Raw genomic sequence first — 26,613 nt, forward strand, 5'->3', positions numbered from 1 at the left:
TGAGATTGGCTTCTCCACAGGCCCAGTCATACAGAGAGAAACTCTTCCACATGTGTTGACAGTTGACGCTCAAATGTGTTTATGCTGCTCTGCGTGGAATTCAATTTCCAGATGTGAATTTTTTTTCTAGGCTAAATGTTTTGATGCTTTTGGTTTAATTTAGTATATTGCTGTTCTTTAAATGGATATATGGCAAAAAACGTATCTACATGTTTTAACGTTGTGAACTTCCCAACATAGAAACATAACAACAACATGATTCAAGTGACATCCACTTTACTAAAAACTTGCAATACCATCTAGTTAATTGTTTTAAAAATATTTTTCTGGGACTTGACAGTGAAGCAGCTGAAACATGTATGCCCGAATTGTATTCATACCACCCATATACATATATTTGACCCTGGACCACAAAACCAATCTTAAATTTAGATTTATACATAATCTGAAACCTGAATAAATAACTTTCCATTGATGTGTGGTTTGTTAGGATTGGACAGTATGTGTTCGAGAGACAAAAAGTAAAAAAAATATACAGTATACATACTGATAAAATCGCCTTTAAAGTTGTCCAAATGAAGTTCTTAGCTATGCATATTACTAATCAAAAATTAAGTTTTGATATATGTATGGTAGCACATTTACAAAATATGTTCATGGAACATGATCTTGACTTAATATCCCAATGATTTTTGACATCTATAATTTTTACCCATACTATGTATTTTTGGCTATTGCTACAAATACTGTATACTTGTGCTACCTATGACTATTACCTATGGTTTTGTGGTCCAGGGTCACATATAGAATGTACTTTTTTTAATGGTTGCAATGCAAATTTAATGGTTGCAAACCAGATGTTTTACATACCATACAGTACAGTATGCAATTTCAGATACAGCTATGGCAAGTGAGAACTCATAAACCCTTTTGTAAATGCATTTATGAAAATTTGAAATATTAGCATTAACTCTTTTTTTCGGGGGACTCCTCCTTTGATGCTTTTAATCTCATGAAACCTACACTGAAAACACCTACACTGTCATTGGATTAAAGAAAAAAAAACTTATACAGATTTGGTTTACTTTTTCTCAAGTAAAAAACAAAACAAACAACAAAAGAAGTATGTTGGACATTCAGAATGTGAGTTTACTGTGTGAAATATCATTGAATTACTGTTTGGAAAAAAAATTAAGCATTTCCACTCTTGAGAGTCAAACATTTTAAAATGTTCATTATATCACAGTGAATTCCTCAACACTCACATAATTCCCACTCTTATCATTGCAATAAAAATGTTGAGGAAGAATTTACAATGGTTAATAGTGAAAACTGCTTTTAAAGTCTCCCTCATTTGGAAAAAAAAAACATTCAAATAATGGGCAGCATTGAAACTTTTTATAGAATTCATACTACAATTCATAACACATTTTATATATTAGCCAAAACAATTCCCATGAGATTTGGTGCTGTAGACAGCTTTTAAAAAACATCAATTCACTGGAAAAACATTTGTAGCTTCATTTTTCAGGAAAGTGACAGCATGCTCGGGGAATCCAAGGACTTTCAGTTGTGTATGAGGTTTTCCTGTCTTTATTTTATAGGGATAGTTCACCCAAAAATTCAGATCATGTCATCGTTTACTCACTCTCCTGTAGTTCAAACCCATTTGACTTTAAAATGGGACAGTCCATTTAAACAGAACTTCCAAAAAAGTCATAAGCGCCATGAAAACAAATTCATATGAAATGTATGTTTATATGGGAATAAAAGCATAAATTAAATCAGTTAATCATATACATTTACATGGCTTATGCATTTAGTAGACGATCCAAAGTGACTTACAGTGCATATAAAGTGATTATATCTCTATACAAGACTTAAATAAAGCAACTCTATTCATATGCAATACTCTTAAAACACCTTCACGACCTAGTTTTGGTTGCCTGAACTTTTATTGGATTGAAAGAAATCTGTCAGGTTTCATTAAACATATCTTAATTTGTGTTTCAAAAATTAACCAAAGTCTTATAGGTTAGGTTTGGAACAACATGAGGGTGAGTTAATGACAGAATTTAAATTTTAAATCATCTCATGCACTTTGTAATGTATGGAATCAATTTTTAAAGCTGCTTTAAATTTAAAACTGTATTCATGGATCCAGTTAATTGATTTATATAAAATGTCCTCTAAAATATTCACTTTTGCGTGAGACATAACTAACTGTGTTTGTTAATATTCATAAAGACCGGCATGTTTGTATGATTCACCTTTAAAGATAACAAAAATATTTTGCAGAGTGCAAGTTTTATGAAATTCCTTTTTAAAAGTATTTTTCAGAGCAATTAAAAGAATTTTAAAAAAGAATCAACTAATGTTCAAGATTAACCATTTCAAGTAATTAGTCGTAAGTATACGGATTACTTTTGGAATAATCATTTTGATTAAAAAAGGAAGTAGCACTATGCACTACACCTAACCAGTCACAGCTGCCTTTCAGTTGCATTCTGTATTTTGAAATCCCTACTTTGCAATCAAGCGGTGCTATGTGACGCCACATGACTGTCACGGCTTACGCTGCTGGAAGGAACACGGAACCGAAGGATAAACGAAACAAGGCTTTATTATCCAACATAGGCATTATCCAAACATGGATCACAGAGGAAGACACAGGTAAGTAGCAAGTAACTGGTAGCAAGTGGCAAGTAACAAGTAGACCCGACCAAACAGAACTGAAAGGACAAGGCTTTTATACAAGGGATAATTGGGTAAACGCAGGTGGATGGAATCACTAAATTAACCGGGAAATAGAACACATGGAGAAATGAATAGACACACCTGGGAACTAATCAAACCACACACGGAAGACAGAAACTGGAACACAGGGGCAAAAACACACAAAATGAGTCCAGGTATGTGACAGTACTCCCCCCTCCCGGTAGGTGCGTCCTCGCACCGTAGAAACAACAAAGGGAGGCGTGGGTGGGAACTTGGGAGGAGGTTCCGGTGGAGGACAGCCTCCCAGGAGGGGGCCAGCAGACAGGGACCACGGAAGGAGGAGCCAGGGAGGAGACGACGGAGGGAGGAGCCAGGGAGGAGACAGGAGGGATCTGAAGCAGGAGGCACCCAAGCAGGGCCCAGACCACAGCCATAACGGCCCAAGGTGGGGCCGACGGTGGAAGGAGCCATGGAGGAGGAATGGTCGCCGACTCCAGGGACTCGACCCACGGCAACGGAGCAAGTGGAGGAGGAGCCCGAGGCGGAGACGGAGAGCCGAAGAGCCAGGGTGACGGGGAGGAGCCGGAGGTCCTAGGCGGAACTGATGGCTCTGGTGACTGACGCGGCGATGTGGATCCGGAAGGCTGCGGTGAGGCCAGAGTGACCGAGGACTGAGGTGTAGCCGAGGGGATGAAGGAGCCTGACGGAGCCGGAGGGACGGAGGGATGAGGCGAAGCCGGAGGAGTGGAGTCCCGAGGCATAGGATGGACGACGCCAGACCAAGGCGGAGCCGGAGAAACGAGGGAGCCAGGCAGAGCATGTGGACTGCCGGGCCACGGCGGAGAGGAAGGAGCTAGGAGCCATGGTGGAGCCGACGGGTCAACGGGCCGAGGCGGAGTCCAGGCCTCAGAGGCTGGAGGCGGAGGTGAGGGAGACGCCGACCAAGGCGGCGCTGGAGGATGGCGGTCCCGCTGAGCTCGCACCACAATGATGGTAGGCTGAGGGCGAGCAGAGGGGCAGCCAGACGACAGCGGAGGAGGAGGCAGGAGTGGGTGGGAGGGTGGGAATTTCGGAGGAGCAGGCACTGGAGTGAGCTCTGGGGCTGGAGCCCTTCCTGGGCTTAACTGGGGATCAGGAGCCCGTCCTGGGCTTAACGGGGGATCAGGAGCCCGTCCTGGGTTTAACGGGGGATCAGGAGCCCGTCCTGGGCTCAACGGGGGATCAGGAGCCCGTCCTGGGCTCAACGGGGGATCAGGAGCCCGTCCTGGGCTCAACGGGGGATCAGGAGCCCGTCCTGGGCTCAACGGAGGATCAGGAGCCCGTCCTGGGCTCAACGGAGGATCAGGAGCCCGTCCTGGGCTCAACGGAGGATCAGGAGCCCGTCCTGGGCTCAACGGAGGATCAGGAGCCCGTCCTGGGCTCAACGGGGGGATCAGGAGCCCGTCCTGGGCTTAACGGGGGATCAGGAGCCCGTCCTGGGCTTAACGGGGAATCAGGAGCCGTCCTGGGCTTAACGGGGGATCAGGAGCCCGTCCTGGGCTTAACGGGGGATCAGGAGCCCGTCCTGGGCTTAACGGGGGATCAGGAGCCCGTCCTGGGCTTAACGGGGGATCAGGAGCCCGTCCTGGGCTTAACGGGGGATCAGGAGCCCGTCCTGGGCTTAACGGGGAATCAGGAGCCGTCCTGGGCTTAACGGGGGATCAGGAGCCCGTCCTGGGCTTAACGGGGGATCAGGAGCCCGTCCTGGGCTTAACGGGGGATCAGGAGCCCGTCCTGGGCTTAACGGGGGATCAGGAGCCCGTCCTGGGCTTAACGGGGGATCAGGAGCCCGTCCTGGGCTTAACGGGGGATCAGGAGCCCGTCCTGGGCTTAACGGGGGATCAGGAGCCCGTCCTGGGCTTAACGGAGGATCAGGCATAGGTGAATTGAAAACCCCCTCATTTTGACCCATTCGGCGCTCAACATTTAGGTCCCTCGTGGTGGGCAGTGTCGCCGGCTCTCGCACCTGGTCTGACGGGTTGCTCTCTGGCTCTCCGTCATCGGTGGGCTCGGGCTTATGCCCCGTACCATGGGGAGATTGTAGGCTGGGCTCTGGGTCCAGAGTGGACCTGGCGAGATCCTCCATTGGGCAGACCGTGAGAGGTGACCCATTTCTCACCAGATTCCACTCTACGAACGCGGCAAAATCCTCCCGAGGACCATCTTCGTTCGACAACGCTCTGCACTTGGAGTTCAGGCTGGCGTGATAGAAGCAGCAGAGCTTGCTGTCCGGGTAGCTGGTGGCATTAGCTAGCAGTAAAAACCGTCTGGTATGGTCCTCGAGAGAAAGTTCCTCCTGCTTCAGCAGGAGAAGGAGGAATTCGGGCGATAGAGGGGATCCATGACACTACGGAAAGAAAAAGACTGGGAAAAAACAGAAAACAAAACGGAGGGAAAACACGCAGTTTTTTAATTTTTTGGGTCGGGTCTTCTGTCACGGCTTACGCTGCTGGAAGGAACACGGAACCGAAGGATAAACGAAACAAGGCTTTATTATCCAACATAGGCATTATCCAAACATGGATCCCAGAGGAAGACACAGGTAAGTAGCAAGTAACTGGTAGCAAGTGGCAAGTAACAAGTAGACCCGACCAAACAGAACTGAAAGGACAAGGCTTTTATACAAGGGATAATGGGGAAACACAGGTGGATGGAATCACTAAATTAACCGGGAAATAGAACACATGGAGAAATGAATAGACACACCTGGGAACTAATCAAACCACACACGGAAGACAGAAACTGGAACACAGGGGCAAAAACACACAAAATGAGTCCAGGTATGTGACAATGACAAAACCACATTGCTCATTATAATTAATGATTATCTCTGAAAGTGACGTGACATCTATTCATTACATAGACATTACATGCAAACCATGACAAGCTTGACAACAACAACAAGTATTACTTTGAATAACAAAAAGCACATGCAAGCCAAGAATAGAGCTACCGTTCTGGAAGAGTAATTGACATGTAGCTTTAACATAATTACTACGTACATTTACATTTACATTTAGCAGACGCTTTTATCCAAAGCGACTTACAAATGAGGACAATGGAAGCAATCAAAAACAACAATGAGCAATGATATACAAGTGCTATAACAAGTCTCAGTTAGCTTAAACGCAGTACACGTAGCAAGGGCTTTTAAATAATATAATAAATCAAAAGAAAAAAGATAAAATAGAAAAAGAATAGAGCAAGCAAGTGTTAGAGGTCCATATTTATATATATATATATATATATATATATATATATATATATATATATATATATATATATATATATATATATATACAGTACAGACCAAAAGTTTGGACACATCTTCTCATTCAAAGAGTTTTCTTTATTTTCATGACTATGAAAATTGTAGAGTCACACTGAAGGCATCATAACTATGAATTAACACATGTGGAATTATATATGGAATTATATACATAACAAAAAAGTGTGAAACAACTGAAAATATGTCATATTCTAGGTTCTTCAAAGTAGCCACCTTTTGCTTTGATTACTGCTTTGCACACTCTTGGCATTCTCTTGATGAGCTTCAAGAGGTAGTCACCTGAAATGGTCTTCCATTGGTCTTGAAGGAGGAGAGATGCTTAGGTTCAGGTCTGGTGACTGTGGAGGCCAGGTCATCTGGCGCAGCACCCCATCACTCTCCTTCTTGGTCAAATAGCCCTTGATGCCTTCAGTGTGACTCTACAATTTTCATAGTCATGAAAATAAAGAAAACTCTTTGAATGAGAAGGTGTGTCCAAACTTTTGGTCTGTACCGTATATATATATATATATATTTATTTATTTATATTATGTATTAATATTTTATATTTATTGGTATTCCTAAAGACTTGATTATTTATTTTTTTCTGGTTGGTGGCAATATTTTCTGATATAGAGTTATAAAAAAATCCAACGTGGAAAAATAAACAAACAAACAAATAAATACATAATTTGATTAAATAATCTCTTTGCTTTTAAAAACATAACATTTCAGAAAACTTTTAATACAAAACCGTAGTCTAAGGGGCAGTTTTACTAACAGTTGTCGCCAGTGCAAACTATCTTTTGGCATTAAAATTATATTGTCTGGTTTTACTAAAGATGCGCAGTGGTGAATTAGCGCTGAAAAGAAATGGACAAAGTTCTTTTTGTGCCTGACCTTATCGAATATGCATCTGTAGGAGTTTCCCTTTCAAACGCAAAATTTATGGGAGGGGAGTATTCAATTGAATCACGCAATGTGCGTTACTAAATTTTAGCTGTTACTACACAGAGCTGTTAGTTAACTGAGAAGCTGCGCAAATCCACGTTCAATTCCAGCATTTATTTGCGCATCTTGTCAGTTAACAACGGCTCTGTGTAGTAACAGCTGTTCTATGTGAAATCACGCACCTGATGGAATTTACAGCTGATTAGAGAACCGGCTTTACTGACGAGATGCGCATTAACGATCGGCCGATTGTGATCGGAGCACCTCTATTGCCATAGGTCCATATTTTGTATATTACAGGTTGTGATTTAGTGGAGCAGCTGGTCCAAATAAACGGGATTGAGCCATTTTTCAAGAGCAAGTGTTTAGTGAATCCCGCATTGAACTTTACCAGTTTTTTTTAACTCCCCGATATTAGAGAAGCAGTCATCAGTAAAATCACCTGTTTGTGGGTGTGGTCAAGTTGTTCACTGCCATCCAACATAGAACATAGGCGGGAAATATGCAAATGTGTTACTCAGTGACGTGTAACCATCACGAAAGTGGGATTTGAATTACTAACGACTCGATTAGTCTGTAGAGAGTCGATTCTATATTTTGGGAGACAGTAAGTTTAACATGCACTTTCGGCTTTGCTGATCGTTTTATTACATTACATTTGTTACATTACACACTGCATGAAGGGCAATATTGGAAATGGCATAATGGGGCACTTTGAAGATGTTGCCCTATTCACCTGTGGTGTATTCCCTTAAACAAAAACAGCAAACATGTGTCTTTGATTCGATGCATTGCTGCCGTAAGAACAGCTTACATCATCTGCTACTAAATATTAATGGTGTACCATAAATGTCCCTTATGTCACACTGGAGCTGATCAAGTTTCCTTGAATAAGGTTGCTTTGAAAATCACTTGGTTGCGTTTTAAGTGACCCTGCAATATTATGCCTCAATTGTTGCTTAACCCTCCTTCTTCAGAATCTCAGTGTGTTTTGATTGCTCTGATTGGATAAGAGATGTAAAATAATACCACCAAGGATGTTCATCCAGCAAAGCTCTGTTCTTCATAGGCCACAAAGCCTCACGGCGAACGTAATTCACCTTTCAAGCATGAAGCTGACAATATAGATGACGCCACAGAGGTAGAAAGAGAGCCATTATTTACACCACGTCTCAGTCCTTGACATCTCTCATTCACTCCCAGCAACCACAGCTTTCAGCTGCCAAGGAGCCGACGGCTCGCTTGTCTCCTAGCAACCATCAGACCACATGATTGTCTCTCCTCTGTTTATCTCGTCGTAATGGGATTTGTGCTATATAATGACATTTGCGTTTTACTCCATGCAATGCTTTGACCATTTTTGCCTCTTTCGGAAAAGAAGAGTTACTTTCAGAGTTATGCGTTCACTGTATAATAAGCTCGCACCAAATCTGTGTTGCTTTAAGAGACAGTAAACACTCCAGCCTGTCTCTGTGATTGAAATTCAAATCATTGTCTTGCACAACGTTCAGAAAAATTTGGCTCCTCTGGTTTACCGAGTGACACCTGGAAATCATAAATGTTAAATGTCTTGAGATTCACAATCTTTCCCCTTGTCTTTGTCCAGATGATAACTTGTTGGAATATAAAAGGAAACAACAGACTGTGTCCTCAGGCTGCACATCTGCAGTCACCTCTCTTGTCTTATTAAGTGTATCACTCATAGTGTAATGAGACAATCTATCATGACATCAGTCTCCTTATGCTCGATGGAGAGCTGCAATTATCAGATTTCAGACTTCAGATGGGCCTTAAGCCTCATGGTGCTGGATCTGTCCTAATATACAACACAAAAATAATATGAGGCCAGATGGCAATAACAACAACTAGGTCACTTTTCCCAATCAGGGTTCACTGTGGTGTCCCATTACATTTTAAAAGCATTTAAAAAGCACACCTTTAATTTAATTTAATTTAATTTAAAATGTAATTGAATTTAATTTATTTTTTGTCAGTAGTTATTAGATAACTTAAGATATTAGCTATTAGAACTATTATTGAACATAAAATTAACCTGAAATTATTGAAATCTTGAAAAACACGGTAAAATAGTCCAAATCCATATGTTCTCACATTAGCATGAAAATAGTTTGAAACATCAAATGTCTTCCTTTTTTAATTATTTTTTTGTAAATACATTGCTTTTAAAATAGATTCTGTACTTAACATTTACATTTGTAATTATTAATATTATTTTCAACTTTATTCATTACATATAATTAAATAATTACATTTTTTACTAATTATTAATAAGGCCAGTATTACCTATACCACTACTGATGCTTCGGTTAAATTGATTATTTTGTTTTTAATTTCTAGAGATAAAATTTATAATTATAGCCATTCAGAATTAAAGTATAATTGAAGGCCAAGACTAAACAACAAATTATTATTATTTTCATCATCATCATCATCATCATCATTATTATTATTATTATTATTTAATTTGACATTTGTTGACAATTACAGAACATTAAAAAAATATTATAACAGCTTTTAGTATAAGTTAAATAACATAAGCTACTTCAGGAATTGAAAAATGGATGCTTTTTTAATTGCATTTAGTATTTCTAACGCATTAATCAGCAAGTATTAATTACAGAATTTAATGTACTTTAATTCCCATGCCTAAAAATAAATAAACGTAATAAAATAAACAGTTATAAAACAAGTACTGAATTGTCATGTTTACCTGTTTGCTGTATTATGCTTGGTTACACTAAGATATGACAGTAAAGTGAAATGCGGTTGTCTGTTTTCCGTAGGGCAGGCACTTGCACACAGGAAGTGCCTCTTCAGGGCAGAGTGACGTCACTGGACCTCTGCCCCAACCACAGGCAGCTGCTCAGCTGCTCCAGGGATGACATCCTGCAGCTGGTTGACCTGAGAAAGAGTAACGACAGGGTGGCCTTCAGGTAGACACACACAAACACAGAGGGGGTTAGGCACAGGTGGGGGTGTATTCTTAACAGCATCATACACAGAAATAGATTTTATAACTCTTGCTAAGCAACAAAACATGCCTTTGGCGAGCAAATAAAACTCTGCCAGCTGGTAAGTAAGTTAATTAGGACCTGCAACATACATGTTTATGATAATATGACATTGAGTGATCCTCAAAACACATGAAAAATAAACATCTACTCAAAACTATATTTTAAATTATATGAATAAAAAGTGCTTATTTAATGTAATTATCATGCCTCTTTTATATTGATTCTGAATTAATTTGGGTAATTAATTAAGGATACACATGCTGAACATTTTTATTTCCAAAAAGTGGCAGTAAATTTCACACACACACACACACACACACACACCTTTAAATTTAATAAATACACACAGACACAGTTTTTGTTACCATATACGAGAAGGTATTTTTTTTATTGAGAAACGACTTTGCAATAGGCTCACAATATTGATTAAAGTTCCAAGAGACAAACAAAATGACTTTGTCATTTAAATCACCTATTCTTAACTATAGGGACCATAACCATAACCACCTGGAGGGCCGCAAAAAACTTTACGTTTTTCACCTGTGGGCCGCAAGGGCCGCGGGACCAAACAAGTTATCAATTGAAGACACCAGAATGACCACTGTTATCTATGAGACAGTTACAATACACCATCACACCACTAGTGGCAGTAATGCCTCAGTTAGTTGTTTAACAAGCGCTAATAAGCAATGATTTCCACTGCACACGTCTGCGGCGCGTTACGGCTCCGACGCGGCTACCGGAGCTGATCACGACCACTCTAGTCTATGCTTGTGTTTACACCAGACGCTTGTGCAGCTTTGCTGTGCTGCACGCGCTGAATTACGCCTGTTTCACACATACTCCGTCTGCAGTGCGTATGCGTTTGCATATTTTTTTTTACACACCCAGGATTCCAGCGTTCACACTGCATGCGGCTGAGTAGGTCTGTCAGTGCGTTCCAGGAGCGGTCCGTCAGTGCGCCTATATTTTTTCATTTGCAGTTTATTTCAATGTTAATTTACAACTTATTTAATTTTAAAAATATTATTTTGAATTTATTTTAGCAAAACATTTTATTTTATTTATTTTATATAAATGTTAATTTTTTGTAAGCAAAATCTGTCAAATCTTACTGATTTTTTGCATTAATATGCCTGTCTTTTAATTTTGTTCTTGATGCAGATTGATTTGTTCCCTGAATTGTTGTGTGTTTGGCATCTTGTTGTATGTGCAGGTTTATATACACATGAATAATAAACTGTTAAACTGCAAGTGGATTTCATTTAGTTATTGAATACAAATCAAACCAAGGCTTAGATCAATAAACCAATACAGTGCTAATATTTGATTGGGCCCTGGGCCACTTTGTACTGTAAAATTTGGGCCCCGACATCAAAAAGGTTAAGAAACCCTGATTTAAATCATGCATATTCAATTCCCTGGCACCAATGACAGAACGGCTCCCTTCAGCATTATCCTTTGTTTTAAGGCAATTCCAAATGCAAAAACAGAGAAACTAGTTATATAGACAGAAAATGGCCCAAGGCATTTAAAAAGTGTGTTTATATAAATCTGAATGAGCACTCTGATTAGTTTTGTTGTTCATTTTACAAAACACTCACAAATTTCTCTCTTTTTCTTGCTTGTTTCAGAGCGGAGGGATTCAAATGTGGAAGTGACAGCACCAAGGCCATCTTCAGGTGAGTGAACTCAAACAGGACGCAGTGAGTCGTCGCTAGCCATCCATCAGTGTTGAGTTTGCAGACCACTGTCTGTGCAGTAATAGGACATGTCTGTGCTATGTCTCATTCGAGATGGCATGCTGTGTGATGCTTACAACCCCTGAAACGTTGGCATCTACACAAACTCTGTTTTGCAGTGCTGACTTTTCTTTTCTTAGTCTTTGGAGAGGTTATGTGAATGGAAAATCCAATTCTGATAGCTGGCAAGACAGATTTCATTTGTCACTCTTGTCAGTTTCTAGTTTCAGAGGGAGTCACGTCTTGTTTTCTTTCGGGTAAAAGTCTGGATTATTCTCAGCGTGCAGTTCCATGATAGTTTTGGGTGAAACTTACAAAACTTGTGCTGGTCATATTTAACCTCAAAATTAAGAAAATAAGACGTGTTATTTATTTATTTACTTATTTTAGATGAATGTGAAGCCAACCTTTTAGATAATTTGTATAGTGACATTTTCATTCATTAATCATTTCATTCATTTACATTCAATTAATTTTGGAGCTAGTAATTAGATTATTAATACATTTTTTAATTATTGGTGTTGCTGAGAAAAAAAAATCATTATGTTACATTATTGTATTGTTTAGTTACATTACCATCAATGGGGCTGGTATATATATATATATATATTTTTTTTTTTTTAAAGTTATCTAATGGTCACAGAAGTTGCATTTATTTGAAATCTGAAATCCAGTTAACTGTTATTTTATAATTAATTAAATTTAATTCGAATTGAATTATAATTTTCAGCACCTTTAGTCCAGTCTTCTGTGTCACATGATCCTTCAGAGGTCATCTTATTTTGTGCTTTAGGCTTAATTTCATTGCCAAACTTTTTTGTTGTGTATGAATTTACAGAAAAGGCTTATATAACAGCGTAAGATGCCGTATTAAAGAATCAGATAGATGCTTTTAATTTCTGGCCTAAAAATGGTGTGCTCTACCTCTACTACAGATGTGTTTTCAATACTCCTTGAGCCTTTGCAGCCTTTATATCCTCATGCACAGTCTGACCCTGCAGTTTTTCTCAGCATTGTTAGAAAGTAAATGCAACACATTCCATATGATGTGAGATGAGAAACCTTACAGATGAGTCTTTTTAGCACTTCCCTGCATAGGCATATACCGTTTCCATGGACACAAGTGAGGCCAAGAACGCACTGTGGCTTTTTTTTCACGAATGGATCTTGCATGAGCACAAAAAGACAGAGAGTCACAAGCAGGCATCTAATGGTTGCTTCATCATTCATCAACACCTTCGCTCTGCACTCTTGTGCCAGGCATATAACTCAGCATCTTCCCTCCTTGGCCAACATTTTTCTTTTAGACTGCGCAGGTAGAAACAGCCCACTGTCATAGGAAACACTAATAGTCGAGCAAAGCATATCTACTACACTGGAGGAAACAAACATGCTATTTCTATTGAATAAAATTTGCTTGAAATTCATTTCATTTTGTTATCTGGCAAAATATTTTACAGTATGTGAAGAATGATTAATCTGTATGGAACATTATATTATATTATATTATATTATATTATATTATATTATATTATATTATATTATATTATATTATATTATATTATATATGCTACTGTTTAATATTCTGGGGTCTGTACAATGCTATGCTTTTGAAAGACGTCTCTTATGCTCACTAACGGCTACATTTATGTAAATGAAAAATACAGTAAAACAGAAATATTGTAATTATAAAAAAATGTTATAATAAAATAATTATGGGGAAAAAAAATATATTTTTTAAATGTCATTTATTCTTGTTATGAAAAAAAGCTGAATTTTCAGCATAATTACTCCAGGCTTCAGTGTCACATGATCCTTTAGAAATTATTCTAATATACTGATTTTGTGCTCCGTATTTTCATGTTATTATCAACAGTTGTTCTTCTTAATGTTTTTTGTGAAAACCATTTTTATAGATACAGCAATTATTTGAAATAGAATTTTTTTTTAACAATGTGAAAATCTTTGACTGTCAAGTTCAGTCAGTTTAATGCATAATTCCTGCATTAAAAAAAAAAACCTTTTGCAGGGTAGTGTAGGACCAAACGGGAATTGCAACCATGTGAATATCACAGAAATAGGTGTCCAAGGAAATCAAACCTGTCCCTACACTCTGTAACAAACATGTTTTTAGCCAGTCATAAAACCAGCCAATGAGCAATACTCTTTGCCTGTTAATATTTTACTGCATTTGGGATTGCTGACAGTGGATTGGCTGACATGTCTTTGGAGCACAGGGTTTTTTAGAGAAGCCGTGTGGTTGAAGGGATAGTGTGATCTAATGTAGTCCAGCAGAGGTTAGCAAGACTGAAATCGCTTATAGTACCTTTTGAAATCCATTGATTCATGTCAGATGCAGTATCGTGGAAAAGAGCAAAAACATTGAAAATTGTGTCCAGATGGTTATTGACTATAGTTTTTGTCTCTTGCTCTCTACATACTTCTAAGACGGCATGCTGTCTGAAATGGAGCCTCAACGGATTTGAAACACTTTACATTGGTTTCAGCTAATGCTCATAGTTTCCATCCACCATCTTATTGTCTTTTGTCATTGCGCTTGTGGTATTTCGATCACACACTCTGTGAGGTATACATTTAAAGCCATGTCTAATTTGTCCAAAATAAGGTCTATGAAGGCAGCATAATTTCAGCATAAAAAAAGCTAATCTTCATTCACTTGGTTATGGAACAGACTGAACAGATATGTCTTGTATAGCTTCCTGACATTTCAGTCAATTTTTTATCAGATCACTGGCCCGAGGGATCTATACGGCAAGAGAAAAACAGTTCCACAGAGTAATGTCTTTCAGTCTGTAGTCATCAGTCACAATGGACGGTTTTTTCTCTTTTTCAGTCCGGATGGCAGTTTCCTGGCAGCTGGCTCTGCAGATGGTGCCGTCTACATATGGAATGTGAACACAGGAAACCTTGAAAAACGGCTTCCTGACATGCACAGGTAACACAGAGATGGCCACCACAAACAACCAATCATTTCATTTCCTAACAATACTTGCTTTTCTTACAAGTATCCTACAAGCATTTCCTAAATATCGTTAGCAAACTATGATTGTGACCAACATAATTCAGTATTTCTGTGTTTTCCAAAACCATAGCTCCAACACACATTTGCAAACAGCATACCAGAATTGTGTGGTGAGAACTTCAGCATAGTTTCTTGTTAAGACGTGGACTGGCTAATATGCAGTACAACCTATATACAGTATGTCATTCCACATTTTCATTCTGCATCTTTTAGTGTGGAAAGACAACAAAGAGTGGACGTGTGCAGCTTTGCTCTAAAACCCTAGTGGAATGTAATACGGAGCCTGAAATTGAATCAAATATCTGAAAATAAAGTGAAACAATGGAGAACAAAATAGCGAAGTAGTCCGTAGATGCCATGTTTAATATTTACAGCAATAATCTGACTCCACCACCATTGTGATGTAATTTACTACAGTTCTAAATTACTAAACCAGCAACAAATTATTTAAATTTTGGGAAATAGTCATGACTAGCAAGTTAATTTCTCCAGTGGTTCATTGTGGTTCATTGTATTATGCATGGTTTAAATCCATGTGTCCGTTAGTTTAGCAAAGCTAGATGGATTTAAAAGCTTTATTGACAAAATTTGCGTATGGCAACAAGTAGGGCTGTCGCGATAGTCGATAAATCAATTAATCGCACAATAAAAAAAAATGAGCTTGATTATATTTTCGGCCGCAATAATTTTTTTCTATTTTTATTTAAATAATGAAGCATGTCATGATGTGATGTGGGGTTAGTCTGGAGCGCAGCCTGTGGACAGCTCGCGACAGAAAACACCCTCTCCGATGGCACAGATGTCCTGGGAATAAAGAGATAACGTCTCGCTAGAGTGACCAGCTTTGGGAAGCCCCTTTCATTTGCTTGTGGATGTTTGCGTCGCAAGTGATACACCTATGTACTTGCACAACTATTGTACTTCCTTTTAATACCGCGTAAAATATTTTGCAAGTACCTTCGTTGCCCTTTCTGTCGAAATTGGCCTTATTTTCGCTCGCTTCATTTGGCTTGCTCAGCTAAATATGCCTGTAGGCGTGTGGATGCGTGTGTCAACACGCCCAGTTAACACACACGCGCGTCATTTTCTCCATTCCAAAGCGCTCGTGCAGTTGCGCTCCTGATGCATCTGTCATTGCTAAGCATCCATCAGCTGCGATATCCGTTACAACAAGGAAATATCAGTAATGGATTTCCACCACTGAAGAACCCTCGCTGTAACTCTGCTACAATATTTATTTTCGAAGAAGAGTAAAATAAAACTTTGCAGTGTTTTGGTGCACCCCGTTTTTCAAAAACAACGGGTATTTTCACCCTGAAGGAAGCTGATTGAGTCGGTTCTTTTCACATGACCTGGTGACCTGGTGTACCTGTGTTATTATGCCATTATCATTATATTAGTTGAAACTGGTCTTAGAACGACGATATTATCGTTTATCGCGATAATTTCTTGGACAATTTATCTTTCAGCAAAACTTGTTATCATGACAGGCCTAGCAACAAGGTTTCTCAACCTTGATTTAATTGGCTATTTGGGCTGTTTCATCTATTATAATGTCAATTTATCTTGGTCATCGAAATTTCATTGACACCTTCATTCATTTCACGCTGAATCAAAGTGTTTCTGTGATGACAATAAAAGTTGCCCACGCAAATTTTGCTAATTGTTTTGCTAATTTCAAGTTTGTTATGTGAATTCACTCTTCTGACCAACAGAAAGCTGCTTGAAAAAGTACATAATGTTTAAAATAATGTTTATAAACTATATATAATTAATTAAGTTGCTTAAACATTTAGAAACAAATCAGCATCATGCATGTATGTATAGTTTAATACAAAGGACTGAAAACCAATCACAAAGAGTACTTTATTCACTTAACCCTCTGGAGTCGATTAACACGTATACGCGTTATGAGGCATTTTCTTCTGATAACCCTGAAAAGAACTTCAATCAATCAAATCTGTAGAGGGTCTACTTTTTTGTATACAGACATAATAATAACAAAACGTTGTGCATTTATAAAATAAAGATAACAAACAAGGTGTGCTGTCTGCAGCCTTTGTCTGCGCTGATCTTCTTTTACAAACACGTCATTTAAATGAACTGTAACTCCGTGAATACTCAACGAAGAGACATGAGAGAGATATCTATAGAAAGCCTGACATGTCTACTTTTAAACTAAACAAGTGCCGCCGAAAACAGATATTCTGTGTTAAAGTAATCCATATGAAAACAACGCGATGTCCGTTTTTCATGTCTTCCTTCATTATCTTCTAATGCGACCACGTCACCCTTGCTGAACGAGCTATTCAGATTCTGATGTGTCACTGAAGCACGCAGCTTGAATACGCCCATACAACAGAAGACAACGCAGCCAGACTGTTCTTCAAGTGTTATTATTTTACTGTTTGCTTCGCGATGAGAGGAATGAGACATAATTCACCCCAAAAAGATGTGATTTGAGATTTGGATTTCCGCAGAAAAAAAAAGAATGAAGCGCTTTATTCAGCAGAGATCATAAACATGAGTAAGTCTCTTTTTTTTATACACTTGTACTAGTTTTCACATAACGTGTAAGCATTTTACTAGTTAGACTTTTTCTAAACTATAATTCCTGACTAAGTGTATAATCAAGTGAAACATTATGAAGTTTCAGTAACAATATACACTACTATACCATTCAAAAGCTTGATGTAAATAATATAAATGTAACAAATAAATGTAAATGTAACAAATGATGTAATTGTTTGATGTAACAAGCAATGCTGTTCTTTCAATTCATCCCCCCTAAAAAAACCTGAAAAAATATTATCATGTCTTTTCAACATTAATAATAATAATAATAATAATTTTTTTTTTTTTTTTGTAGAAAATCAGATTGTTAAAAGGATTTCTGAAGGATTGTGTGACTGGAGTAATGATGCAAAAAAATCAACTTTGAAAGTCAGCTTTGATTGTTCCTAATAAACTGTTTAACTGCACTCGCAAGTGAATATTAAATTATGTTGTGGGATAATTAAATATATTCTAAATAAACTAGAAACATAAAATTACATTAATTTACAATAAAAAAAATTCTCAAAAACTCAATCATGTACATACATGCTGTGCACATATTATTATAGCCCAGTTTGTGCTGATTACAGTGAGATTAGACTTTAGCCATTTAGATGTTTATAAGAAACTGAAAAAAGCACAAATGTCAGGGCATGACAAAACTTCTCCAGGCCCCAAAAATACCCTTAGACCTCAGAGGGTTAAAAACATGAGATGCAGTGGGATGGGAAAAACTGCCATTAAGTCTCGAGACATGTTTTTAAAAGTTTAACTTACATTAATTTTACATGGCTTTCTAAACATGTGGTTCTCTTGTGCGAGACGTGAGTGCAACGGTGATAGATGTCCCTATAGAAAATGTGATAAATATGCATTCTGTGTGAACGGCTTGGTTTCAATTTGGATGTAAACAACATCTTCTCCACATTGATGTTCTCTTTTTCCGCAGTATTTTGAATGAACAACGTAGCAGTGCTACAACCAGTGGGTTCAACTGGACATTTACATCGTCAACACAACTTGTGTGCCAGTGATAAGGCTGCAACCTTTTTGCATTCAAACATGGATTTTTATTTTAAATTCGATTAATGTTCAAAGCGTAAATAAATGTTTTGACAGCCCTACTTTACATTGCTACGCTATTGACAATATTATCTTTTTTGCCCATGAAATTTCACCTAAATTTAGCAAATGTGACCACATCTGTTACTCCCAGAAGGGTTTTTTTTTTTTTTTTCCCCCAAATTTTCAAGTCACCGCCAGCCCTTTGGGTCACTTTCACAAAATTTCATGGCCCCCCCAAATATTTTGTTGTATGAATATCTGAACATGCAATATGTCTAAAAAAGAAAAGACAGAACAGAGCCTCTGCTTTTAAACAAAAACCCTGTTTTATTCTAGCATCATGCTTTTTTATGTATACTGTAAGTTTCATAAAAAAGCAAAATTTTGAATGGAAAGCTGAGAAAATCAGTTTTTTTTTAAATATTTTTGCAGTATAGGGTACAGAACAATGATTCAAAATGTAGATAGTTTCCATCATCACCTCCAGTCGTGGCCTAACGGTTAGAGTGTTGGACTTGCAATCCAAGGGTTGCAAGTTCGAGTCTCGGGCCGGCAGGAATTGTAGATGGGGGGAGTGAATGTACAGCACTCTCTCCACCTTCAATACCACGACTTAGGTGCCCTTGAGCAAGGCACCGAACCCCCAACAGCTCCCCGGGCGCCGCAGCATGAATGGCTGCCCACTGCTCCGGGTGTGTGTTTACTGCTCCCCGGGCGCCGCAGCATAAATGGCTGCCCACTGCTCCGGGTGTGTGCTCACAGTGTGTGTGTTCACTGCTCTGTGTGTGTGCATTTCGGATGGGTTAAATGCAGAGCACAAATTATGAGTATGGGTCACCATACTTGGCTGAATGTCACTTCACTTCACTTCAGTCTGTGTGTGTGTGTGTGTGTGTGTGTTCACTGCTGTGTGTGTGTGTGCACTTTGGATGGGTTAAATGCAGAGCACAAATTCTGAGTATGGGTCACCATACTTGGCTGTATGTCATGTCACTCACTTTTTTTCACTTTCAAACCTTAAACAGTCCTAAACCACTTCATGTGTCAAAATTTCATTCGTAACATTGGTAACGTTAGGCAGTTTTGATTTAAATGCTGTTTAATGCTTGATCATCGCTTTATTTTACCTATATGTGATCACTTGTTTTTGCTTCTTCGTCTTCGCTTATGTTTTTTTCAGACATTCAGTTCTTTTTCAGAAGATGTGTATTAGCGCCCCCTACCATATAACAGTAAAAATACAGAAAATTCAGTCAATTGCATGGAAGTGTTGGGGCAAAGGAACAGTTAAGCAGCAAGCTACATTGTTGTACAGGAAATGCACTCCAGTTTGATTAGTTTACCTTTTTTCCTGCTTTAGTATATACTGCAAGTCACTCTCAAATAAGGGATAATATACAGTCAGCCATTATGATGTAAAAATGTGTCATGATGCATATAAATGAACTCTAAATTGTCAAAGGTTTAAAGAGCAGGAAAGATATTCAGCAAATATTAACTTAAATTTCAATCTGTTCTTTGCAAAAAGCTATATTGTAGTTTTCAAGGTGGCTTCAGGATAATTAGAATACGGTATATTAGTTATGGAGTTTTTTGTGTCAATAATTCCACTTTTCCCGAATGCTTTTTTTGGGTGGGATGCTGTGAATTATCTCTTTAATTTTGTCTTTAAATTGAATTCTAAGATTCTGCTAAATTCTTTTTGCAGAGCTTCAATAAGCGCTGTGGCCTGGTCGTTGTCAGGTGAATATGTGGTAAGCGTGGACAAGAGCCGTCGTGCTGTGCTCTGGAGCGATATCTGAGACCAGACACGGGCTGCCTTTTTCCATCTTATCAACTGAAGACACTCCTGGAAATGCACTCAGGGATGTCATCAAAACACAACCTTGTTGGGAAAGCTCACACTCTGCACTCCGTCAATAGCAGGATCCTTAGTATTGTGACAGTCTTTGTTGCTAAGAGGCTGTGTCATCCAAAACGCAGACAGATGTGCTAATGCTACAGGGGTCTGGCGACTGTTGAGCAGAGCTGTCTGGGTTTTGTTTTGAAACCTTGTTACAGATGAATTACCGATGCAGAATTTGCCAAAGCGTTTGTAGGCCTTCCTATTGCTTGACTTCGAACTATAATTGTCAGCAACTTTAAAATCTGAGACCTCTTGCCGTACGCCAGATATTGCTGCCTGTGGGATTTGATATCAAAGGGAAACATGAACAAAATGGATTCAGCCTGTTTTAGGAACAAGACAACACATTTCTGAATATGTGGAAACTCGACCCCAATGGATTCGCATTTCAGTCCTATTTTTAGAGACCAAAACACAGAACAGACACAAAATTGAAGGCCTGGTAAAAGGCCATTGTATATTGTCGCACAATGACACAGATTCTTGAATACAGTATAAAATGAGATATAAATATTATACTTTCGTTCAAAACTGTGGGGTCAGTATTTTTTTATGAAATAAGTGCTGATATTCAGTAGATCAATAGTGACAGTAAAGACATTTACAATGTAAAAAGATGTCTATTTTAAATAAATTCTGTTATTTAAAAAAAAAAAAACAATTGTTTTCACAATAATATGAACTTCAAACTGTTTAAGTTAATAAGAAATATTTCTTAGAATGAGATCTCAAGGATCATGTGATGCCTAAGACTGGAGTAATTGGCTGCTGAAAATGTAGCTTTGGCAATAAAATACATTTAAAAATAAAATAGAAAACCATTCTATTAAAGTGTAATAGTATTTTACACTATTACTTTTTTGCTCTTTTTCTTTTTTTTTTTTAAATCAAATAAGGGTTGATAGATTGCAGGCTTTGTGAGGAGAAAAGACTGACCCCAAACTTTTGAATGCTAGTGTATATATTTTAGCTGTCTTACACCACAGTGGAAATCTTGGGACCATTATGATGTTTTATTGACTATAGTTTTTTCAAATTGATCTATTTCTATTCTATTCTGGTCCTGTCATTAAAGCAGACACTCCAATTATTGTGTTTGTTGATTTTTAAATTCACTCTAATTGTCATGCCAATGATTTCTAATAATGAAAAAATATATTAAATTAGAAAAACAGCAAAATAGAAGCATTTTCACTAGTGGTCTAAGACTTAAAGACCCTACTGTGTGTTGTTAATCACTGCTTTAGTTCTATTGGACTGACTCCAGTAATTTATTATAAAAAGGGACTTGTGTTTTAAAAATGAATGAGAGGAAGCCTTGGCCTCCGCCACACTCTTTAGTGCTGCCATAGAGACCCAGTATGCTCACTGCTAAACTGCACTCAGATTAGCATTTAAAAGAGCCCGTGTCTGATGAGAATCACAGCACACCGCTCTGACTGACTTTGAAGACCCAAATTACTGCCATCAGAGATCACACGAGTCCAGCGTAATGTACAGACCACCATTTGATTCGATCTGCTGTGTTCATTTGCATGTTAATTGACGGTTAGATGATGGAAAGTCTAATGCCCATCTTAAACTCAGCTGTTGGACCGAGTAGTTTTAATGTTGTGTCTAGAATATTTATCAACCTAAAACCATATGAGCTAGTTGCTATGGTGAAGTACTATGTATGTGCCTCAGAAATCTCTGATCTTACTGTAGATCACTGCATTGTTACCAAGTAAAACTTAAAAGAACTCTGCCTTTCCAAATGTGGATCGTCCTCAAAGTAGCACAGTTATCAAGGGAACAGCGGTATATTTGTTAATTACACTCATTTCTTTTTTGCAAAAACTTAAGAACCAAAAGTGAGTTTTATTATCAAGTCAATTGTTTACATGCAAAATGAAAGACAGAGCAAAGAGTAGTAAGTCCATGCTTCTCTATGCTCTAACAGGCGCCTTCCATGAATAGAGTACAAAATACTATATGTCCTGAAAAACCAAAAATTGTGTCATGACACAGTTACATGATACAAGTGATTTTGTGGGTTATTACATTAAATAATCATACAAATTAAATACATTTTACATTTTATTAAATAAAATAAAAAATAAAGAATAATTTCAAAATGTGTCTCACTGTATAGCGGGTTATTTGAGACAAAAATATTTGTTTGTAGTTGTGATTAGAGTGCTTTTATTTATTAATTATTATTATCATTATTATTATTTGATATTTGTTTCCTGCATTAAGTTTTGAAACTAACTGCTTTTCATTATGGGTTCATTGTTAGGTTAAAAACTTTGTGGAATCTGTGCATAATGAAGTCATGGGACACCAAAGTGTATTCTATTTATGGAAAGTGCCAATATGACACGGTTTAGCATTCGTTTGAGAATTAATGTATTTTAGAGTTTTACACTTTTGTCATTATGGTCTGAAGTAATGATGCTTTGCTGTCATGTCATATTTTGTCTGGGTTTTAATTTCAGCATCATCTTGATGTTTAGATTTTAGAATCTTATTTGATTTATTTATTTGATATATGATAAAAACACTCAAATTTCAGGGATGCTTTTAAAATTAATAAAACCATTTTAAACCCACATGATGGCTGATTGATTTGCTTTATCCTAGTCGGTATTGATTTATTGCTTTGGGAGTTTAGGACTGTAACGTGACACCACTTTAACCGATGTCATCGCTCATCTCACTCACAGCCTCTGCACAGTGACGGCGAGCTGAGAAATCTGCCCAGCGTTGGAGAATATCATCATCCCGCGCACACATCCAGAGAGGAAGGGAGATAGCGAGAGAGAGAGAGAGAGACGAGGAGAGGAAAACACAGCGGATGAGCTCTGCTAGATAGTGTGGATATCAAACAGAAGCTTCTTAAGCGTTAGGATTTTCCAAACAGCGTCTACTGTTCCTACATTCCCACCTGAAGGACTCCTAAAGCAGAGCAGCTCAGGAAAGCAACCAGGAATCGCCGGCTTCTGCTTGTGTTCTTTCCGTTTGTCTGGAGTGGAGATGCTTCTGTAATTGGATTCACCTGGAAAGCGTTCAAACCGTGAGGAGAGCTGCTTAAGTGACAGTGTCTCTCTAACGCAGCCTAGTAAATTCTCTTCATCTTTCTTTTTTCCCCTTGGCTCCATCTCCCTCTCTTTTCTCGGCAGCCCCTCTCATCTTCTTCCCACAGCAGAAGAGTTTCTGTCGCACGCTGATCCTTACGATGGGTGATAAAGGCACAAGGTAAGCCGTGTGTTGCAGAAGGATTCGCTGCTACAGGAGGACATCTTTCTTTTATTCTATAGCTTGTCATTTAACATAACAGTGGCTCAACGCAGTCAGTATTGCATTGCTGTTCACATTTATCCATTCTCGGCGCAAGTTTAGGGTGAGATCTCTGAGCTCTTTAACACCAGTTATGATGAGTTAACCTTTTAAATCATATTAAGCTGTGTTCAGTTGAAAACCCAGGTCAGGAAAGTGCATGTAGAGAGTGGGACTGGGACTCAGCTGGATTTGAGGCTGGAATAAGCATATTTGCTGTGCTAAATGGACCATTAGCTTTATGGATAGTTGCATTTTTTTTTATCCCTTCCTGTCTGTCAAGCCATCAGAAACCATTGCATAAGTGTATCCCATATGTTTCATCTGTTCTTCATTTGATGAAGGCTTTAGAGGGCGGTGAAGGCATCACACTGTTTTGGCATAGCGGCATTTCCATTGATATTTGACATTTCACACAAGAGCACATTTAACAGGACATTCAAAACTCTCGGCAAGACTGCGAACCAGTCCTGCTTTATAATAACAACTCACTCTTCAAAATCACTTACATGCCTTTTTTACTGGCACCTTGAAGAACCTTTAACATCCATGGAAACTTTTCATCACGCAGAAAGGTGGGAAAAAGTTGATCAGATTTAAAATATTCTTTACAACAAGAAAGATGATTATTTTATTTTATTATTTTTTGGAATTATATATATATGTTGGAATTGGAATTTTAAAGCGTGTATAACCCTTGGGTCCCCAATGGGGCACCCATTCTTAAAGAGCCACTCTGTATTTAATCATTGAGCTATAGTTACTGTACGTCCAAACTCTTGGCCAGTGCACATTAATAAGGTAAGAAATACTTTTGAGCCCCTCAAACCTCTCAACTTTCAAGTCAGTGAAAGAGATTGACTGTCAGCATGAAGTTATTAAACATTACTGTTTATTCTGGTCAGTAATCACCCACTTACAGTAAATGAACATTCTGACATTTTGTTTTATATCTTTATACTACAACATTGCATTTTTTATAGTGATTGCTACATATATATATATACATGTGTGTGTGTGTATATATATATATATATATATATATATATATATATATATATATATATATATATATATACGCTATAAGAACTTCTATGGAAAGTACTGTGTAGATTTTTTTAATTTTACTTTTTTAAATTAGACAAAAAGACATGTTATAACAAATAGGCCAAAGATTATTTATCTTTGACTGCAACAATATGAAATTCTCCAAAGCAGAATGTCACAATAGCATATTCTGTGCACATGATGATTCACAATTTAAAGCATAGTCACTCAGAGTCGCATGGAATGAAAGCCGCATAATGAAAATTTCATTTCGCTCGCTACTCCAGTTCTCTCATCTAACAGACATCTGATTGTGAGTATTTGACCATTCAGAATCACCAATAAACTCCAGCAAAACACAATCTTTTTAAACAAAAGCATGGGCCTTTATGATAAAGAGAATGGGAACTTAGGAACATCTTGTAGAGAGTTTTACTGTGCTGACTGTCGTAACTGACCTCAACATATTGCTTGAGCGCTGAATAAATAATGACGTGACTAACACAATTTCATGGAAATTCGTAACTGGTGATTTGGTGGCCAATTTGTATGAATTCATATGATCTTGTTTGTTTTCTGTTTTCTTATTATCTGCTTATGCCAGGTGAACCTTCATGCTTAATTTATGTTTTAGGTTTTTTTATTTTTCATTATTTTACACTGTATAAATTTACTATTTTCCCTTTTTTTGTCCTTTTTTGACAGTAACACCATAATGCACAGAATCGTTTTGGATCAGTCCCATCAGACTGATACTTGACCCGAAAAAAGGAACATATCTGACTGATATGATAAGGTATCAGATCGGTGCAGTAATGTGATACAGTGGAACAGCTGTTCTTGTTTACTTGCTAACAATTCTTAAACGTCTTCCAAAGATGCAATGTGTGAATCTCGCAACAGTTGTAAATGACAGTGATTAGTCCTTTCTAGCAAGTGCTTATTTTAACAGATTAGGAATTCTTAGTTATTACGTTAAATACCTGTAAACTAAACCCCAACAGATTGGTGCTTGGCATTTTGAGAAAGCACAGCCAGTTTTGTGTGCACTATGCTTTAGATTATCAGTGAAAGATCTGCTGACGAGCCATCTGAATCTGCTCATGACAAACTTTGCAAGAAGTGCATCTTCTATTGCTTTACGTGGTCGTGTTACCTTGCATATATTCATTAAAATGACTTTTCTCTGTTATTATTTCTGTTTATACTGCGTCTTTATAAGATTTAACTAAAACAACATTATTAATTAAGACATTCTGGTAATACTTTCAGTTAAAGTTTAATTAGTTAATATTAGAAAAAAATAAATAGTAATTAAAAAATAAATCAAATCAAATTTGTTAAAGCCAATTTATTTTATTTTATTCAGATGAGATTTATTGCTTGGTTGAAACCTTACATCTTCATTTATATTTCTTTGAAAAAATCATTTTAAAAACCACATACACTTAATACGTTATAAATGTGTAGTATTTTATATATATATACATATATATATATAAGCCAAAATGTTACTTAATATAGGTCAATGTAATTTTATTTTATTATAAATTTTTGGCTTTTACAAAATTGAATATATTTTATATTTAATGTATAGTATTTTATACAAAATTAACTTGCTATTTCAATTACTTAATAAATTATTGGATGAATTATATCCATAGATGTATATTATTTGTATAATGCACTTTAAATGAATGACACAGTCGCTCCATTTTATTTTATTTTTTAAATATTATGTAGAGTCCTTACATTAAAACTGAGAAGAAAGAAAAAGAAAGAAAATAAGAGTTAATCACATATAGCACCCATTAACAAAAGATATATGGAGTCACCACTGTCCCTATATGTCACTTCTTTGACCGTTAGAACCAGACACTGCAAATAAATAATGTCATGAAAGAATCAATTCTACTTCTGCT

The 26,613-nt window shown here is 37.6% G+C and overlaps 2 protein-coding genes across 3 annotated transcripts in view; both read left to right on the forward strand.

Annotated features, from left to right (window-relative positions):
• Positions 1-21,206, forward strand: part of LOC132108242 (protein Atg16l2-like) — a 43,948-nt gene extending 22,742 nt beyond the window's left edge. Inside the window, exons 15-18 of one of the 2 annotated variants that reach the window (XM_059514911.1) lie at positions 9,781-9,930; positions 11,646-11,693; positions 14,608-14,709; positions 14,867-15,312. In XM_059514911.1, the coding sequence (XP_059370894.1) occupies positions 9,781-9,930; positions 11,646-11,693; positions 14,608-14,709; positions 14,867-14,924 (358 nt within the window). In that variant the 3' untranslated portion in view covers positions 14,925-15,312. Of the gene's footprint in view, positions 1-9,780; positions 9,931-11,645; positions 11,694-14,607; positions 14,710-14,866; positions 15,313-20,125 lie in introns of those variants that run through there. The other variant, XM_059514910.1, reaches the window with a different exon arrangement.
• A 1,881-nt stretch (positions 21,207-23,087) lies between these two features.
• Positions 23,088-26,613, forward strand: part of arrb1 (arrestin, beta 1) — a 41,991-nt gene continuing 38,465 nt past the window's right edge. The window contains exon 1 of the mRNA XM_059514913.1: positions 23,088-23,563. Within this exon, the coding sequence (XP_059370896.1) occupies positions 23,544-23,563 (20 nt within the window). The 5' untranslated portion in view covers positions 23,088-23,543. The remainder of the gene's footprint in view (positions 23,564-26,613) is intronic.

The sequence above is a fragment of the Carassius carassius genome, chromosome 28 (assembly GCF_963082965.1).
Source record: "Carassius carassius chromosome 28, fCarCar2.1, whole genome shotgun sequence".
NCBI lineage: Eukaryota > Metazoa > Chordata > Actinopteri > Cypriniformes > Cyprinidae > Carassius > Carassius carassius.